The sequence below is a fragment of the Panthera tigris genome, chromosome B3, assembly GCF_018350195.1.
Source record: "Panthera tigris isolate Pti1 chromosome B3, P.tigris_Pti1_mat1.1, whole genome shotgun sequence".
Lineage (NCBI taxonomy): Eukaryota > Metazoa > Chordata > Mammalia > Carnivora > Felidae > Panthera > Panthera tigris.
The window spans coordinates 34,050,539-34,071,155 of NC_056665.1; the positions used below are offsets into that span (position 1 = coordinate 34,050,539).

At 44.1% G+C, this 20,617-nt stretch overlaps 1 protein-coding gene across 1 annotated transcript in view; it reads right to left on the reverse strand.

Moving 5' to 3' along the window:
• Positions 1-260: 260 nt before the first annotated feature.
• The window catches only part of THSD4 (thrombospondin type 1 domain containing 4), a 542,149-nt gene continuing 521,792 nt past the window's right edge, over positions 261-20,617 (reverse strand). Inside the window, exons 14-17 of the mRNA XM_042988485.1 lie at positions 15,960-16,133; positions 8,848-9,027; positions 7,644-7,788; positions 261-2,161 (exon numbers count right to left, since the gene is read on the reverse strand). Coding sequence (XP_042844419.1) covers positions 2,019-2,161; positions 7,644-7,788; positions 8,848-9,027; positions 15,960-16,133 — 642 coding nt within the window. The 3' untranslated portion in view covers positions 261-2,018. The remainder of the gene's footprint in view (positions 2,162-7,643; positions 7,789-8,847; positions 9,028-15,959; positions 16,134-20,617) is intronic.

A 20,617-nucleotide genomic window follows, 5' to 3' on the forward strand; every position in this document is an offset into this window, starting at 1 on the left:
ACATTTTTTAGGGTTTAATTTTGAGAGAGAGAGAGAGAGACAGAGAGAGAAAGAGAGAGAGAGAGAGAGAGAGAGAACGAGTAGGGGAGGGGCAGAGAGAGGGAGACACAGAACCCGGAAGCAGGCTGCAGGCTCTGAGCTGTCAGCACAGAGCCCGATGTGGGGCTTGAACCCATGAGCTGTGAGATCACAACCTGAGCTGAAGTTGGAATCTTAACCCACTGAGCCACCCAGGTGCTGCTCTTGTGCTTCTTCTAAATGACATTTTCTTTTCTCTAGCTTACCTTATTGTAAGAATATAGTATATAATACATAATACACGTAAAAATATGCGTTGATTGCGTCATGGGTAAGGCTTCCAGTCAATGACAGGCTGTTAGTAGTTGAGTTTTTGGGGAGTCAAAGGCTACACAAGGATTTTTGACTGCACAGAGGGTGGCTGGCAGCCTAAGCCCCCTAACTATTCAAGGGTCAACCATATATATATATATATATTCTTTTTAATTGGCTTTTCAGGTGGTTTACCTTTCCCTATGCACTGCATCCCCCTTGCAGCCCGAGCCCTCTAGAACTGCAGAGTCAGGAGAAGGGCATCGGGGAGGATCTTGCCACTGCGGCTGTCACTGAAGGAGCCCACTGAAGGAGACTCTTCTGGCTGCTGTATGAATGCAGATCTTAGTGCTCAAGTCTGGGATGGTGCGTATAGGTTGTGAGTCACAGTGGGAGGGAGGGATGGGAAGTCAAAACAGAAACCCATAAATCAAACTGGAAAAACCAAAGGGAGACTCTTTCTAATATAAACACAGGTTTTATGCTGAGACACGTTGGTTAGACTCTCCACTGGGTGATGTGTGGTGAACATCCCAGAAGTGACTGAGAAAGGAGGGAAAGCCCAGAGCCCAGAGATATGACACAAGGGCTCCGTGGCCAAAGGGACCCTGGTGTGCAGTTCCCTGGGGGTGGGGGGGAGGACACATATCACTGGGGAATGCACTCAGAATTTCAGGCATCACCTTGCTACCCCATTGACTTTCTTGTCTCATGGACAATTCCGTTAAGGACGGGGTTTAACAAAACCTGCGTAGGGTCCTGTAATGAGGATCTGTGACTTTGTCAGGGAAGGGACAAACAGAAACGGACTTTGGAAACAACAGAGTGCAGTGGATACAGTCTTGACCTTTGGCCAGAGGAAAGAATTCAAAAACTGGGTTTTGTTTGCTGAGCGGGGAAATTTCTCAGTCACTTGGTCTGAAATGAAGCCATGTCCTGTAGACCTAAGGCTTCTGGGCAGGCCTTGGGGTGAGTTTTATGGTCAGATGACAGGGGTCGGACTCAACTCTGCCACCGAACGGGTGAATGTACCTGGCAGGTCAGTTACACAAATTGAGCCTCAGTTTCCTTGTCAGTAAAATGGGGATAATGATTCGTTCCCTGGCTTCCATTCTGGGGCTTCGAGGGCCACTAATGATCTAGTACCTGTGAATACACCTGTGAAACAATAAAGCACTATATTGACATGAGATATTTGTGTCATAAGGCAGGAAAAAGCCTAATGTCTTTGAGAATAAAAATAGGCACAGCCAGGCTGAGGTAACAGTGGGAAGCAGGCGTCTCAGCAAGGCTTGGTGGGGCTCCGGGGTGGGAGCTGCCTCTTCTGACTCCCCAAGGGCCCCGATATTGAAAAGGGCAGTCGCACCATGGACGAGGCAGCGCCCCTTCAGTGACTTAGAAAGTGCTGGCACGGGAGTTGACTGAGAGCTACATGCACCCCGCCCCCCACTGCGTGGTTTTCAGATGGCACCTTACCAGGCGCCAGGTTTCCCAAGGAGGGATCATCAGTTTATGGTGATGCTAAAGGACAACCGTGGCCTGGCTCCTGGGCACGACGTGTCTGCTTTGCCGAAGGTGGGGTGGTGACTACGCTGGCTGGCGGCCTGGAAGCCTCTGGCGGAGCAGCGGCCAGCCAGTCCCACCGCCGACAGACTCCCCGACCGCCTGACTGCCGCGGAGCGGGTTTGTTATCTGCTCCCCAGGAAGCCCGGGTGCCTGTTGGCCACACGCGTGCAGGAGGCACAGCAGGCCGTCTTGTAGTAGTTGTAGACACACAGTCGCGCCTGGACCACCACGTTGCAGTTGTAGTACCTGTCCTTGCAGTTTTCATCTGCAGCAGAAGAGAACAGAAAAGACTCTGAGCACAGAGCCAGCCCGGACCCATGGGAAGAGAAAGGACAGTGGACTTGGCTTTCCATCCTGGTCCTGCTTTAGTACCCATGGGAGGTGCAGGGTGGGCGAGGAGCTTACGTTTATCTTTTCTTTTAAAAAAAAATTTTTTTTTTTAACGTTTATTCATTTTTGAGACAGAGAGAGACAGAGCATGAACGGGGGAGGGTCAGAGAGAGGGAGACACAGAATCCAAAGCGGGCTCCAGGCTTCGAGCTGTCAGCCCAGAGCCTGACGCAGGGCTCGAACTCACGGACCGCGAGATCATGGCCTGAGCCGAAGTCGGACGCCCAACCGACTGAGCCACCCAGGCGCCCCTATCTTTTCCTTTTAAACATGGTAACAGAATGGACGGTGTCCTCCCTGCTCCCCAGCAGAGACACAGTTCCCAGAGTTCACTCCGCAGCCACGTCCCCTTTCTTCTCACCTGCCCCTGAGGTCATCAAACCCCACATTTGGTATTTATTATCCCCAATCCTTTCTTCATACGCGAGCTGTGAATGATCGTGCCCCAATCACTATGTGGCATTTAAACTTCAAAAAAAAAAAAAAAAAAGATACAGATTGTATATATTCCTTGGCGACGTGCTCTACGTCGACTTTGTGTGATTCGCTCATGTTTAATGAATGCTCTGCGGGAGTTCATTTTCATCGTACGTGCCGGAACTTATGGATCCATTTGTTGTTTTCCATTTTTGAAGACCGCAAACACTGCTCCTTTCAACAACTGTTACACATCCCCTTCTCTGGGTCCTGCTGGGTCACAAGGTAGATGCAAACTTACTGGATCCCATCCGATGGCTCTCCCAAGTGGGTGCAACAACCGACATTTTTGTCAGTGGTACAGACGAATTCCCTTTGTGCCGCATCTTTTTGCTGATCTGGCGGATGTGACATTATCCCCAAATGAGGTCGATCGTGTTGTCATCATACGCATACTGGCCATTCGAGTTTCCTTTTCTGTGAATTGCTTTTCCCATCTTTTGACCAATTGCTAATTTGGTTAACTTAAATGATTCAAGGACATTCTTTGCATATGATGGATCTGATCCTTTTTGTTCATTGTATGTGTTGCAAATATCTTCTCCACGCCTGAGGCCTTTCTTACCAGTTTGCCTAGTGTTGATTGGCAAATAGATTTTATTTTTCATATAATAGGCATTATAACATTTTACTTTGTGGTTTGGGATTTGTGTTTCTCATCGAAGAAATGATTCCCTATGCTAACAGACGTATATCCGCTTATTCTCTTTTAAAAGTTACAAAAACTTCTCTTCACGTTTATTTCCCTAATTCACCCAGAATTGATGTGTGGGCATGTGCGGTGACAAGGAGGAATTCAATTTGGATTTTTTTTCTCTGTGGGTAAACAATTGTTTCATTACCATTAACTGAACGTTCGTGTTTCCTCCCCAGATTCGTAATGTTAACTTTGCCCATGTATCACAAGCCACGCTATGCTCGAGTGTATATGGGGAACTCTATTCCGTTCCTTTGGTTTAGTTACCTATCCTTGTGCCAGTATCTCCTGATACATCGTAGGATATGTTCCCCAACATTGGTCATTATCAAAATCACCTTGCCTATTATTATTTCTTTGCTTTTGCTCTTCTGTGTAAACTTTAGACACTGTCTGTTAGATTTTTCTATGAAAAGCCCTGTCTAGATTTTGATTAACGTTGCTTGAACTTACAGATTAATCAGGAAAATAACTGACATAATTTCAGATGCTTGCTTTTTGATATGCCTCACAAGTATATTTAATCCATTTATGCATCATGACATACAGCTTTACCACATTCTTTTCAAGACGTCAATTCTGTCCTATGTGCAGTAGCATAATTAGCCATTTCCTTCTCCCGGTAGAAATGTAATTGCTTCCGATTTCTATGAGTCACAAGAAATTCTACAATTCAGTCACTTACCAATTCTACACAATTTTCCGAGCCCTATTCCTCATGTATGTGCATATCCATACATTTTTGAGAGCAAAGCTTGAGTGTAAATTTCTAGAAGCAGAGTCACTGAGTCAAAGACACCGAATACTTTATGTATTGAATGATAGTGCCAAAGTTCTCCTAGAAGATTACATTCCCCCCACAACTTTGCCAACAGTGAATACTGTCCAATTTTTAAAAGTTTTCCAGTCTTAGGGAAAAACACAGACTACCATTATTTTTAAAATTTGCCTTTTTGATGTGCTAGTGAAGCTGATTACTAACTCCGCCTCTTCCACTATGTTTGTTCGTATCTTTTATCCTTTATAAAATTGGATCACTTGTCTTTTCAGGTACACAGCAAACTGAAGGAAAGGTACAGAGGTATAGGGATTCTTTTCTTTGTGAGACAGAGAGAGACAGAGCACAAGCGGGGGAGGGGCAGAAAGAGAGAGGGAGACACAGAATCCTTAGCAGGCTCCAGGCTCTGAGCTGTCAGCACAGAGCCTGACGCGGGGTTTGACCTCATGAACCGTGAGATCATGACCTGAGCTGAAGTCGGATGCTTGACTGAGCCACCCAGGCGCCCCTCTTATCTCTTCTTTTTAAACTAATTTGTGTGAGTTTTATGTATATTAAGGATTTGACTCTGCTTGAGTGGCATTTATTTGATTCTTTGATTCTAAGATACGGTCAGTTGTGAGGTGATTTAGTAACGGCTCTCTGGAATTAAGTGAAAGATTATAAAAATGTATGTAGATTTCAAAAACCTGATAACAGCATACATTTGCCCATGTACTCACACACTATTTTCTTCTCGAGCATTATAACCAAATGTGCACCCGAGCCATCTTTGCTCTCCCAGTGTATACAGATTCTTGCTGGGTGCAACTGTCTGGGATACACTTTGTGCTTCATAACTCTGGCTCACAGCCTGGACATTTTTAGTACCTTTAGCTCTGATGGTGTCGATCGGGATCAATCTGAGGCATATGAAAGAATACCACGGTTTTGCTTACATTTTCTCTTTTGTTAAATCTCATAGTTTCCCTTTTCCTGAATTGAATTTTCTATAATTGGAAACTAAACGGTTTTTTTTCTTGTCCTTGCAAAGACACCATAGACAAGTGGAAAAGACCAAAGCAGACTGGTAAAAAATTTCTATCACGTCAAATTAGTTAGAAACCTGGAGGAGATGTCTGCTAGCTGAGGGCTAGCCCTTCAGAACACACGAACTGTTTATACCAATCACTCCCAGCCTGCAAACTGTACAATCAGTTCTATGGGTCTGGTAATTTTGGCTGTCTTTAATTATCTTGGGCTGGCCCGAGACAAGTAGACAAGTTTATATACACAACTTTTCTTTCCAGTGTTGCATTACTTTTTTTAAAAAACAATTTACCTAACAATTTAGGATCCACATTTAAATGAATGCTTTAATTATGTGTTGCCAATGTAAGTAAGTTGATGGAGGCGACATCTAGGTGAACATGTTTGTGTGCATGAATCGGCAATGGTACTTCTGTCACTCTGGGCTCTGGCTCCTGGCTGGACGGTTTCCTCTCATATTGATTGTGTCACATTGCAGTAAGGTATATTTCACATTGTCTCACAATCGTTCCTCATTCTCTCTCTCTTTTCCTTTCTTCGCTTCTTTCAACTTGGGTTATGATGTCTGTGATGGTTCATTTTGTGTGTCAACTTTACTAGCGATGGGGAGCCCAGATTGAAAGTGATTTCCGGGTGTGTTTCTGGATGAGGTTGCATTGGAACTGACGGGCCCCGTAAAGCAGGTGGCCCTCCCCATTGCAGTTGGGTCTCATCCACTGAGGGCCTGAACAGGACGTAAAACAGAGGAAGGAGGACTTTGCCCCTTTTCTGTCTCACTGCTTGAGCTGGACATTTCATGTCGTCATCTCGGCTCTTGGACTAGGATTCACGCCATCAGCTCCCCCTGGTTCTCAGGCCTTCAGACTCAGATTGAATTACACCAGCAGCTTTCCCGAGTCTCCAGCTTGTGATGGGTAGATTGTGGGGCTTCTCAGCTTCTACAGTCATGTAAGCCAATTACTCATTTCTCCCTTCTTTTCTCTCTTTACCTATCTATCTATCTATCCATCTACCTATCTATCTATTTATCTATCTATCCATCTCTCTCTCTCTCTCTCTCTATCATCTATCATCTATCTATCTGTCATCTTTTGTCTACCTACCCACTTATCCATCCGTCTATCTTTCCTATTGGTTCTGGTTCTCTAGAGAGCCCTAATACAATGTTCTTAACAGAAAAATGTTTTTAATTAATTATGTTTTTACATTCAGCAATGAGGCCTCTGAGTTTTGGGTCTAGTTTATGAAGACTTAACCAACTCTGAGATACATTTTCTCTGGCATTTTTACAGTATGTTTTTTTTAATGTAAGGATCTTCAATCCATTAGGCACTTGTGTTTCTATATGGCATAAGGCAAGATTTAAGATGCTTTTCTTTGTTTTTTCAAATGGATCTTCAACTATCTGAATACAGTGGAGATCTCTCCTTTCCGTACTTCCTTAATATTAGACTATCATACTTCACTTCCTTGGTATAAAGGAATCTGTTTCAGAATTATGTATTATAACATTGATATGCCTGTCTCTTCCTGAATCAGTAGCATATAGTTTTAATTTATGTAGTTTTATAATATGTTCAAGTATATGATAAGGCAATATATTAAATTTTTTTTAATGTTTATTTATTTTTGAAAGAGAAAGGGAGGGGGAGAGAGAGAGAGAGAGAGAGAGAGAGAGAGAGAGGCACAAATGGGGAAGAGGCAGAGAGAGGGAGACACAGAATCCGAAGCAGGCTCCAGGCTCTGAGCTGTCAGCACAGGATCTGACTCAGGGCTCAAACTCACAAACTGTGAGATCATGACCTGAGCGGAAGTCTGATGCTTAACCAACTGAGCCACCCAGGAGCCCTGGCAATCTATTTGAACATATTATATGCTGAACCCCATGAACCTTATTTTATCCTCTTTATAGTATTGAGTGTTCCCACCCAGGAACAGTTAGTCTCTCTATTCACTCACATTTCCTTTTATGTTCTATACCAAGGTTTTCTTATTTTTAATTATTATTTAACATAAAAAAAATAGATTTAGACCTTTCTTATTAATTTTCTTCCTTACACTGACTTGTTCCCACAGTTAAAAGTTGAACTCTCACTACTTTGACCTTAAAGATAATGGAACCGAATCTCTGAAACCATTAGCATTTTAATTAGTTCGCATTTAAGTTTGGAGGGTGTTTTGGATCACCATCCCTGCTATGAACAGTCATCTTAAACTGTGAAACTTATCACACTGAAAGTATTTTGACCCCCTGAACTCCATGACTATGCACAAGGTCATGGAGAGATCTAGATGGGCTTGGCATTTTCATACCAGAGAACTTGATGGAGTTTAAGAAGGGTGTATCTTTTTTCCTAGAAAGGAATCCCTACTTACCAACTTCAGGGACACAGTCCTGAGGGTTACAAGATTCTTTCTCTTCTGGTTTCAACTGAGGGTCACAGAGATTGCTTAGGGTCATGTCATCTGACAGGCAGCGCACTTCCCGGACCCGGAAGCCACCCTGGCAGCTCTTGGAGCACTGCATGGCGACAAAAGGAGAGCGTTAAGAGATTTTTGACAGCCCATTAGCCTAGCACATTGGAGGCGCAGATTTTGGAAGATTTGAAACATCTTCAAAAGGAGACCAAATACTAAAACAAACTCCCATGCGTCCAGCAGCATCAACAACCATCAACTCACAGCCAATTATGTCCCAACTATACCCCAACCACGTCCCCTGTACAACAGCATTTCTCAGAATGTCCAAGGATACCTGCATCCAACTCACCTAAGGAACTTGTTCAAAATGCAAAATACTTGGCTAGGGTGGAGCCAGAATCCGGTCTTTCCAAACAAAATGCTGGTTGATTCTTTTGCACACACTAAAACTGATGGGGCGCCTGGGTGGCTCAGTCAGCGAAGTGTCCGACTTCAGCTCAGGTCATGATCTCCTGGTTTGTGGGTTCAAGCCCTGCACTGGGCTCTGTGCTGACAGCTCAGAGCCTGGAGCCTGCTTCAGATTCTGTGTCTCCCTCTCTCTCTGCCCCTCCCCCACTTGCATTCTCTTTCTCTTTCAAAAATAAATAAACATTAAAAAAATTATTGGGGTGCCTGGGTGGCTCAATCGGTTAAGCGACCGACTTCGGCTCAGGTCATGATCTCACAGCTCGTGAGTTTGAGCCCCGCGTCGGGCTCTGTGCTGACAGCTCAGAGCCTGGAGCCTGCTTCGGATTCTGTGTCTCTCTATCTCTCTGCCCCTAACCCACTTGCATTCTGTCTCTGTCTCTCTCAAAAATAAATAAACATTACAAAAAAATTAAAAAAAAAAATAAATAAAAAAAATTATTAAAAAATAAATAAATCAAATTGAGAGTCACTGCTTTATGGCCTCTTCAGTTTAGAGATCAAGATGGTCCCAGCCTCTGGCTCCTCCCACCAAACAGGCCCCAACAGCCACTGTCTAGAGTAGGTCACTGTAGGGAATCTACTCCAGGGCTGAGCCCAGTGCCTGCACACAGTAGGTGGTCTGGCTGTCTATGGGAGGAAAACAAAAGCATGATGTACTAATGGGATGTCTATAAAGAGCACCATGACTTACCATGCTCCATTCTGTGCTAAACCATTTGGCCCCACAAGGCTTGAGGTGGCATGACTGCTGGCGGGGGGGTCTTTCCAGGAAGGAACATTCATATGGGTCCAACACTTCAAAGGTGTCTACGTTCTTCCTAACACAAATCACCTCCCTCTGTTGGGTCCCGCTCCCACACTCGATGGAACACTGGAGAAATATCAGAGAAGGATGGGTGTCACATGACAGAAAGGGGACGAGAACATCAAGCGGTGTCTGTTTGAGTGCTTTTTATCATCAGTTCAGTGGGGATGAGCTGAATGGCACCTGGAAAATATTACTGGATGAAAAGTTGCAGGTGGATTCCAATTTTCCTAACAGCTCTGTGTTTGGAATGGAGAGTAGGTGCCCTGGGTTATCACAGCGCCAGGATTGTGGTGCCCTCTGTGGTGAGATTGAAACGGTTTCTTTTAGACCACCTCTTTTATATAACCCCTCCCCGGGCACACAGGCAGGAACACATCAGCCTGTCAATTTGGTTGTCCCTGTCCGGTAGATTCTGACACTGCTCATTGTAAAACAATGAACCAACATTCTGATGGCTTTGCCAGGTCGCAGCGCTTGGATACTGGGAATGAAGTAGTCTCTTAGAGCCCACACACCTGTGGATGAAGGGCTAAATTAAAATTCTTTGGGATGCACAAACGTGAGAAGATCCAAGACTGGGGACAATGCCCCCTGTGGTCAACCCTCCCCTCCCAACAGGTGGCCAGCAGGAAGCTTTGACGTTGGAGTTCAAGCCTTTCACTTCCCAGCTTGGTGGGAAGTGTGCAGGGGGTAGTCACACAAAGAGGGTGGTCAGACAATTACATGTATTGGCGTATTTTGTTAGTTTCCACGAAGACGATGCATATAACTGCTCACCAATTATTCTATTTAAGTATCTGTTACTTTGTAAAATGTTTTCTGTTCACGTTTGGTTGACTCTTAACACTTCTTGATTACAAAAATTTTAAACTGTGATCTATATTCTTCTAGGGACTTTAAATAATCTACTACCTGTATAAGAGCCTCTAATAATTTCTTCAGTTGAAACTCTTAACATTACCTTTACTGTCTGTATGCAGGAACATAATCGAATTAAAAAAACGGGGGAAAACCCACACATATCTACAGAAAAAAAAGACAAACCCCAAACCAACAGACTATGAATTAAGCACACAGGACATCATAAGCATCACCCTCAGCAATTTCCCCTTTGTGCATCTTTTTGGGTGGGCGGGGCATCCTCATAAGACATCCAGAGAATACGTCTTCTTAGTTTGTTTTTCCTATTTTTTTCCACGTTAGTTTATGATTGATTTGGAGTATATTCAGGTTTTGTCCTTTTCTTACAAATGCTGCAGACAATGAGCACCGGAGGCAGGGGAGGAGCCTGACCAGGCTGCCAGGCAAAGGTCTGGCCTCCCCTGCAGGAGGAGTGAGTGTGTGTGTTAAAGCAAGGGCGGAATAGGAGACGTGGAAACTAGTCCAGACATCGTCACTCAATAGCTCTGTGACTTTAGCCAAGATATTGCACTTCCCCATGGCTCTACTGTCTCACTTGCAAAGTGGCGGTTTGGAAACCTAATCAGAAAGACTCCTCCCCGCCATGACTGCTCTGAGGGTCTGTGTCTGTACTGAGTGCTTGGCGGAATAGCAGAGTACAAACCTTGACCAAAACCTGAAGTTATTTGATGCTATTTTTAGAAAGTCCTTGAAGAGATTAGGTAATTAAGGGAGAATGAGTACATAGCTCAGCCTTCTACCCTCAATGCCCAGAAATGGCAGAATACTTGTGTTAGGAACAAGTGAATGTATGTGTGTATGGCAGGGGCGGGAGGGGGGGTAATACACGTGTGCATGCACAAAATAGCATTTGAAAACAGGAAAGGATACTCATCCTTGGTGGAACGGAAGTTATGGGGGATACTAGAACGGTGAAAGGCAGCTGAGACTAAATTGAAGAAGCACATCATAGTTCCAAATGCACACGCAGGAGGATGCCTGGCAAGGAGGAGAGTTCAGGTGCTTTGGGTGAGAAGGAATATGAGGAGCAGGAGAGAGGACTCAAGGCAGGGAGAGAGTGGCCGCTAAGGTACTGACCAGGAACAGCTGGGCTGGCCTGACTGTGCCAAGGTGCCTGACAGTAAAGACATCTGCCCCTACTGTCAAAGGGCAAAGTGAAGGCATTCTCAGATTTTCAATGGCTCAGAAACTTACCACTCATGATCCTATTTGAAAGACTTACTGACTAACGGTCTCTTACCAGATAAAAAAGAACCTGGAAGAAGACACACCAGCAAGGACATAAAGCAGAAGTTGGCAAAAGCTGTTGTTAATAATGGATACAGGGGTTTCCAGGGATGATGAAGATGTTCTGGAATCAGAGAGTGGTGGTGGCTGTACAGTTTTGTGGATATACTAAAAACCACTGAATTGTATACTTTTAAAAGGGTGAATTCTGGGGCGCCTGGGTGGCTCGGTCAGTTGGGCGTCAGACTTCGGCTCAGGTCATGATCTTGAAGTTGGTGATTTCGAGCCCCACGTCAGGTCTGTGCTGACGGCTCACAGCCTGGAGCCTGCTTCGGATTCGGTGTCTCCCTCTCTCTCTGCCCCTCCCCCGCTCATGCTCTGTCTCTGTCTCAAAAATAAATCCACATTAAAAAAAATTTTTTAAAGGGTGAATTTTATGGTATGTGAATTATATTTCAATAAAAAGAACCTTTGGGTGGGAGAAAGCTATTTTTAAACCTAAATTTTCTCAATGTTCAGTATTTTCTATAAAATTAGTTAAATTAATATGGAGCTGGATCCAGATGATCTCAAGATCTTTTGGGAGCTATTGTGGATGGAGAAAGTGGAGATAAATAAATGAGGACTTAAGGTTTCTGTTTTCTTTTGGGGGAAGATGTAGTTATAGATAACACAGATAGAAACATAAAACTTTAAAAACTGCTAAATATTTGAATGTTATTACCAAATGAATAAAAATAGAATTTATAACTTCCAAAATGTTAGAGGGAAAAATGGAATTAGAGAAACCTAATCAATGCAAATGTGCAGAAAGTTAAGAAGAAACAGACCCAGAAAGCATGGCAATAACCTAAACAGGAAACACAAGTTAAGATGGCAGGGGAAAGCCCAAACATATAACTGATTGCAATAAATGTGAATGGTTAAATTTTAATTCTTAAAAAAAACAGAGACTTGCTTGGGGTGCTTAGGTGGCTCAGCTGGTTAAGTGTCTGACACTCAGTTTCAGCTTAGGTTGTGATCTCACTGTGAGATCCACTGTCAGCATGGAGCCCGCTTGGGAGTCTCTCTCTTCCTGCCCCTCCCCCACTCCCTCTTGTTCTTTCTTAAAATAAATAAACATTAAAAACAACTCCAAACCACACCAAACCAAAACTACAGAGACTTGCAGTTTGGGTAAAAATATAGTCTTGCCTACAAAACGCATACCTCGGAAAAGTACATAAGAAGGTGACGAAGATGCACCAGGTGAAATTCGACAACGAGAAATGAGAGTAATGCAAATATCAGGTAAAATATAATTCATGGCGAAAAGCCTAGAAGAGCAAGTGGTATTTAACAGGGATAACTACTTCCACTGAGCAGTGGGAGCGATTATGTGTGTTTGTACACCCGAAGAATTCCTGCAGTTGTACATTGGTGGATCACTGATCCAAGACCAGATGAGAGTGGAGATATCTGCTCAAGATGCCCGTGAAATCCAGACAGATAGGCAGACAAGAGGGCTGCTCTCAATGGCTAGAGACTGTGAAAGACCCCCCAGAACAAAGACAACGTACAGGGGAAGTAAACCCAGAACTGGCGGGGAAGATAGGAAACATCTGTGATCCGTCTAGGCACTGATCTAGATACTGGTGGAATACCCTGAGTAGGAGTTGGGCTACTTTGGCTGCAGGTAGAAAAGAGACTCCTTAAGCTTGACAGGTCTCCTTCTCTTGGATTGGCTTGCTCCACAAGCCTCAACAAGGCCGCTGCTAGCACCCGTGCTCACGACTTCCCAGGGAGTCTCTTCCCCCTGAGCCCACACTAAAAGTCCCAGAGAAAAACTCTGCTTGGCTTGGCTTGGGTTACACGTCCCCCCTGGACAATTCACTGTGACCAGGCTAGTGGGGTGTTCCAGATGCAACTATCGTTCAAACCACACCGATGGAAGCAACATTTATTTTTATTTTAGTTTCAATAAATAAGCACGCTCTACTTCATTTTCTCTGGGGACAACATCAGATTCCCAGGGTATGGAGGTGCCAGCAGACCCCAACATCCTTATAAATCCAGAACGAAAACCTTGTCACATTCAGTCATGTCCTGACCCTTTTGGACAACAGGGCAATAAATTCTGTTTCTAATCTTGGCAGAAACAAACACTGCCTTCACCCAGATTCACATCACTCTCAGTTCTCTGAGTAGGTCAGGAGTCAACAGGAGGCCTGCCAGGAAAAAGGACCCTGCGTCCTGCTCCCCTCTCGTCTTGGGAGATTGGTAGACACTCGAGTTGAATTGTACTGCTCATCCTCACCATGTGAGGGCTGTTACAATTTCCCATAGGGCTCTTCCCATTGCCTTGGTTTCTGTGGGTACGTTGTGTAACACAGCTCCTTCTGAATTATCTTTGGGATTCAGGTCCCACGCCCTAAGTGTTTTGCTATCAATAATGACACAGAAATAGCCGGCAGACAAAATCATAACCATGGGGAAAAGGGAACTACTATTTATTAGTTGGTATTCTTATCCTCATGTTTGGATGGGGAAACAGGCCCACAGAGGTTAAGCTGACTGCCCCGAGTCAGAAGAACTACAGAGAAATAGGGCTGGGGTCAGTTATCAGGTGTTATCTGCCTCTGATACCCACTCGGGTAGCACTGGAAGTACTTGGATTCTCTTTCTTTCTGAATTTTCTATATTTTACAGTTTGTATTATAAAAACATTAAAGGAAACTTGAGAAGAAAACATTTCCCCATGTTGTTCATATAAAACCCTATTCTTTGAAGCGGCTGAGATGACATTCATGTATTTTCATATTCTGGTTTTCACTTGCCACTATATCATGTGTACTTTCTACGTCTCCCTAATTATCACTGTTGTTGTTACATGATATTCTAATGAGTTATGATATACCACAATATCCCTACGTGCCCTGCTGTCATGAACACCTCTGTTAAAAAAATGCCTTTTTTGCCCCCCCTTCTGGTAATTATTTTCTTAAAAAGAATCCCCAGAAGCAGAGTGACTGGTTAAGGCAAATGAACATTTTTATGGTTCTTGACTTTTATGGCCAAACTGCTTTCCAAGGGGGTTGTATCAGCTTACAAGGACGGGGCAGTCCATTTTTTCAGGGTCTGTTTTTAAGGATACTTAAAAGAAATAAAATTCTATATGGAGCCAGAGGTCCTGATAATGTATAAATCAGGATCATCAGCCAAAAACGTCTGGGAGAACCAGCCAGCCCTGAGAGCCAAATGCTTAGGGGCCCAAGAGCTCAAAGTACTAATGTTAATCATAACGGGGCAGTAAGAAGGAATGATCTTTTTTCCACATTTTCTTAGGGAGCCTGTGTTCAATTCTGGAACACTGAGGGGGAAAAAAAAATCAATTGATCAATTCAGTTGCTTTCTTAAAGCATTTGATATTATCTGTTCTTTATAAGGAACAGCCTCAACTTTTTCTACATGAGCTTCTATTTTCTCCTGTTATTGAGACATAATTGACAACAATTGTAATATATTTAAAATGTACTCATGGGGCGCCTGGGTGGCTCGGTCGGTTAAGCATCTGACTTCGGCCCAGGTCATGATCTCGCGGTCCGTGAGTTCGAGCCCCGCGTCGGGCTCTGTGCTGACAGCTCAGAGCCTGGAGCCTGTTTCAGATTCTGTGTCTCCCTCTCTCTCTGACCCTCCCCCGTTCATGCTCTGTCTCTCTCTGTCTCAAAAATAAATAAACATAAAAAAAAAAATTTAAAATGTACTCATGATGGTTTGATGTACGTATGCATTGTGAAAGGATTCCCGCAGTCAAGCTAATCAACACCTCCATCGCCTCCCGTATTTCTGTCTTTTGTGTGTGAGAACACTTACATTGCATCCTCTTAGCAAATTTTGACGATACGGTATTATCAGTTATCCTCATCGTGTTATACATTAGATCCTCAGAACTTTTTATCTTACAATCGAAAGTCTGTCTGTTTTACCCACCTTTCTCTATTTTCCCCACCCCACCCCCACCCCCAGGCCCCGGCAGCCACCATTCTGCTGTTTCTCTGAGTTCCAGGTTTTTTTTTCAGATCCCACATGTAAGTGACACCATGCAGTGTCTTTCTCTGTCTGGCCTATTTGATGGCCTTCGGGTCTACCTGTGTTGCAACAAAGGGCAGGATCTCCTTCTTTTTTATGGTTGAATAATATCTATCCTACATCAGTTATATGTATCACATCTCCTTTACCCACCCACGTCTCAACAGACACTTAGGTTATTTCCAGATGTTGGCTATGGTGTATAATGCTTCTACGAACACAAAGGTGCAGGTATCTCTTCGAGACACTGATTTTGCTTCCTTTGCATATATCCCCACAGGTAGTATTGCTGGACCCTATCCATTTGTGCTTCTGACACTCAAATACAGAAATACAGACAAAACTGGCTTTACTGTCGATAATAATGGCAGCGGCAGCTATGATGTAGAGTGTATTTGTTGTATGGCAAGCAAATGCGCTGCATTCTTTATACACATTTCCTTCTTCATTTCTTCTAAAAAGAACCTCATACAGTGCGGTCATTAGCAGCATTTTATAGACAAAGAAACCATGCTAGACCATACTCTCCTGAGGGCAGGGATATTTGTTTTGTTCATTGATGTAATTCATGTGCTTAGAAGAGCACATAGTAGGAGCTCAAGAAACACTGTTGACTGAATGCAGCTCCAAGACCATAAGTAGCCTCTCCAGGGTCATGGGCAGCACTGCTGGGATTCAAGCCCAGGATGCCTGGGCTACTCCCATTTCTGGTTTCTGACCCCTCTGCTATGGACGCTCTTACCAGAGACAGAAAAACACAGCCAGTTCTGGCCACTCACCTGGCTCCAGCTCCCCGCAAACCACTCCACCTTGCCCGTGCAGGGTCCATTGTCACACGGGGTGGCCTCCGCTGGCCGGTTGTTCCCACAGCCTTCCAGGGGCAGGCTGCTGACGTGGTTGGTCATGCACACCACTGAGCGTGTCCGCACTCCAGCCCCACACTCCGCTGAGCACTGAGAGACAGGAGATAGTTCCATCAGAGGGGACACCCCTACAGGCTCGGAAACCACTTTCAAATGATGTGAAGGAGAACTGAACATCTCATTTCCCTACCAACTCTTTCCCTTCGGAGTCTCTGATCACTTTTCCCGCATAGCCTACTCCATTATGGAGTACCAGTATGGCAACCCCGCCCCCCCCATCTTAGATTTTCTGGGACAGTCTTCTTTACAAATATCCTGTCCCACTATTGCGATTCATATGCTTACACACTTGTCAGACTGCCTGTCTTGGCTTTTGCTTTTGAAAACATATCCAGTAGCAGAAGAATGAGAGAGCATGAACACTTGGGCCTCTGTCTACCTGCTGGTAGCCGACATTGGGCTAGTCTGGGGAGACTGGGGAAGTGAAGTCTGTCGCCTCATCATTGCCGCCTGCTATTAAGTCCCTGAAGGCCACAGCTGTGACAGTGTTAGGAGACAGCTATACCAATAGAGGGAGAGCTTGGCCTGGGAACCAGACACATCGATGTTAATATGTCTACTAGCTGGGTGGCCTGGGGCAAGTGACCCAGCCCCTCACATGTTTGGCATACTCACCTGGACAGCTGGCATAGGACAGGTAACGAATGATGCGCTCTGCATACAGCAGATGTCCAAAAAATGGTATAAGGGGCTTTAAAGGGTCAAGTCCTATATCTCCGCTCTAAAATAGAGAAACTGAGGCAAGGTCTTCACTTACAGCCACAGAACCACCAGTGATTTGTCTCCTATAATCACACTGTTCTCATCTAGTGCCTAGTAAACACATTCCTGAGCCATACCCTAAAGCTCAAAGAGCGTTCTCCATCTGTCTTGAAATACTTTGGAATGCTGCCTTATTTTGCTTCTCATCCTGTACATGCAGACATTTTCTGGACCTCTTTGTCTGAGTGTTCCCCAGATACCTCATGTCCAGCATGTAAAATAATGGAACCCTGCCTTCACCACCAACCCCATTGCTACTCTTGGTTTTCCAAGTTGTGCTCAAATTTCTACCAGGATTCAAAAGTTGACTGTTCTTCTGAGTTCTTGCTTCCAACATCTAGCCAAACTTCAGGTCTCACAGATGTGGTTTGACCACATTTTTTCCTGTTGTGTTCCTTTCTGCCCACGGCTCCCAGCACCACTAATGTTCTTCCCCTGGACTGTGGTCACAGCCTGTTACTCAGCCTCAACACCCTTTCCAATTTGTTGGGCTTCCAGGTGTTGGGACTGCCATGCTGAAAGTCCCCCTGATGCCATCCCATTCCAACATGGATTTCCCCACCTGACATCAAAGCTTTCCTAGAAGATGACCTCAGTCAACCTCAGCCAACCTCAGTCTTCTAGGCTAACTCACCATTATTCTATCCCACACACCTCATGCTGGACAGAGGCAGGGTCCTCCATTCGCCATCGCATGAAGTGCTCACTGGACCTTGGCCATGCTGTTCCTTCTATCTACCTAGAGCGCTCTTCCCCTTCCCCAGGACACACCAAAATCTGTTAAGGCTCAGCTCAGATGCCAGTGAAAACTCCCTGGATTGCCTGATTCAATACTCTCTTTCCAGCCTCAGGATTCTCAAGGCACTCTGCATTCTACCGTCTTCCTCTACCGTTACTTATGTCCTACTTTGCTTTATTCTTTCCTTTATAGAAGTAGGCTCAGTGAAGGAAAGGACTATGGAATCATCTTTAGTTCCTTCTCAGGTCAGCACCTAACTTATGGGCAAATCCATGAATATCAGTTGAAGAAATGAATACAGACTTGGGTCCTTCCTTGCTCATTTCTCTTCTGTAACCAGCACGTTCCAACCAGGAAAGTGGCCCTTCAGAGCTCAACCAAAGCCTGTTCTAACGGTTTCTGCTGGGTCTTCCCTTAAAAACAGAAGGGAAATTTGTTTCACTAATGTTACTGTTTTAAAAAATAAGCAAAAGCGATGTGATTTAGAAAAAATTTGAGGAAAGAAAAAAATACAACCCTGTTTCCTTATCAAAATTTTCATTTTCTTTTTTTGTACATTGCTGTCTAGTCTTGCAAAATCACAGCCCAGGATGAATAATCAAACATTTATATGACCACTGCTGGGCTGGGCCTGACTCCTCAGGGAGGAAACTCTTTGTAGCTTGAAGGGGATTAGAATATGCCACCCCAAAATATGCTGCTTTGACCTATTTTTAATTGAAGGTGATTGAGAAACATCAGATCCAGGAAGGGCTCTCTGCCTTCCCCCTTCCTGCCTAAAAGCAGTGCATAAGTTTCCTGTGAGAAATTTCTGCCTAGTACCAGGAAGAAAACATTTTTTTTTTTGAGGGAGGGTACAGAGACAGAGGGAGAGAAAAAGTCTTAGCCAGTCTCTATGCCCAATGTGGGGCCCAATGAGGGGTTTGATCTCATGATCCTGAGCCGAAACCAAAAGTCAACACCCAATCGACTGAGCCACCCAGGTGACCTAAAGAGAACATTTTTATAATTGCCATTGGGGAGCTAATGCCAAGAGGAATGTAGACAAACTTTACTAAAATAACTCTAATCCTCCATTAGTTTCCCCCATTTATAGACAAACTTAACTAAAATAACTCTTATCTTCCATTAGTTTCCCCCATATATTTCTCAGCCACTTTCCTACAATTTACTGTCCTGGAAGCCCCAACGCCTTTCCTTGGTCTAGTCACTTCTTCAAAATTTACCACTCTTTGTTAAAATGGTATATAAGCCCTCAGTTCTAGCTGCTTCTTTGGGATTTTCACTTCTTTCTTATTAGGCTCCCTGTGCCATGTAAAAAAAAATTAACATTAAATAAAATGTGTTGGCTTTTCTCTTGTTAATCTGGCTTTTGTTAGTTTAATTTGTAGGCCTCCATTGCAGAACTCAAGAGGGTAGAGGAAAAGAGCCTTTCCTACAGGCTCACAAATGCTTAGCATGACTTATACTCTATCTGCACTGTTATTGGGAATTTGAGCTAATGAGTCAGTCCTTTTTACAAAAAAGAAAATCTTTTCTTAGAGTAATTGGAATATTCTAGGCTAAGGGGTTTTTTTTGTTTGTTTGTTTCAGCTGTATATTATCTGGTCTCTTTCTTAGCCTCAAACACTCAAGATAGTTAAATCCTCCTGAAGAATACAAGGTGAATTGAATCTAAGTTATCTTCCTGTTTCAAACCCTAAGAATATTTCTTTCCATGTAGTTTCCATTTGACCTACTAACTTAATTTCTGCTTTCCAAACCAAGTCATATACACGCATCTGGGAAAATGTCCTCAGACTCCCATGTGCTTAATTTAAAAGAATGTTACGGGTCGAGCCAAGTACCCAATGAGAGAACATTACAGGGATGAGCCGTATAGAGGAGCTTGACTTTAGCATACAACCGCAGTGAAAAGCACAACACATTTCGACTTGAAAGTAGGTACCCACCCCAAACCTGGCTCAGGAAGTCTCTCAGCAGGAATCAGGGGGAATCATGGATCCCTACCAGGAAGCACAGACTACCCTTCAACTTGAGGCACTGAAACACACCCACTCACTGTCCCTGAAGGATGTGCCTAAAAGGGCCAGATCCTCTTGGTAGTCAGAAAAGGACCTGACTCCTAACTGAACCTCTGGGCCGATAAAACACTGAGAGGCATCATGAAATGCCTAAGCAGCCCTGTGGTGAGGACTGTCCTCTCTCTCCAGCTACAGCCGAAATGCTAAACTTGGCCCAACTGGGGCTTGAGGGACTAAGAGGCCGTAATGGCTATTCCTGAACTTCAGGTTCCTGTATCATCTTCTGTAACAAAAAGCTCAATGTTTTGTTTCTTCTCTTGGAAAATGTCCTTAAGATATGAGGGTGGTGGACTTAAAAAAATTAAAAAAAATTTTTTTAAACGTTTATTTATTATTGAGAGACAGAGAGAGACAGAGCGTGAGCAGGGGAGGGGCAGAGAGAGAGAGCGAGACACAGAATCCAAAGCAGGCTCCAGGCTCTGAGCTGTCAGCACAGAGCCCAATGTGGGGCTTGAACCCATGAACCGTGAGGTCATGACCTGAGCTGAAGTCGGAGGCTCAACCGACTGAGCCACCCAGGCGCCTCCCCCCAATTTTTTTTCTGTTGTGACTAAATATTGCACGTGTGTTTAAACTTGTCACTAAAGTTTACTTTTTGAATTAAAAAGTCAATGATGCCGATGTCTCATAAGGTCCACCCTCAATTAAAAGGAGCTGCAAGGATATTTTTAAGGTGAGTCAGTGAGTCAGAAAAACTATATATCCCTGGAAGTTTAAGAGAAGATTCAGATGTGAGTTTACAACCTCAATTCAATCAGGTAGAGATTAATTAACTTTATTTGCAATCGGGCAATAGGATGTGTTCTGGATCCTTTAAGTGTTTGTAAACTTCACTCACACTGTCTCTAATCTCTCCCACTTGAGCTAATTAAATGGAAGCTGGATCTCATTCATGCCTGGCATTAAGTGCTCAACATATGTGTCTTCCA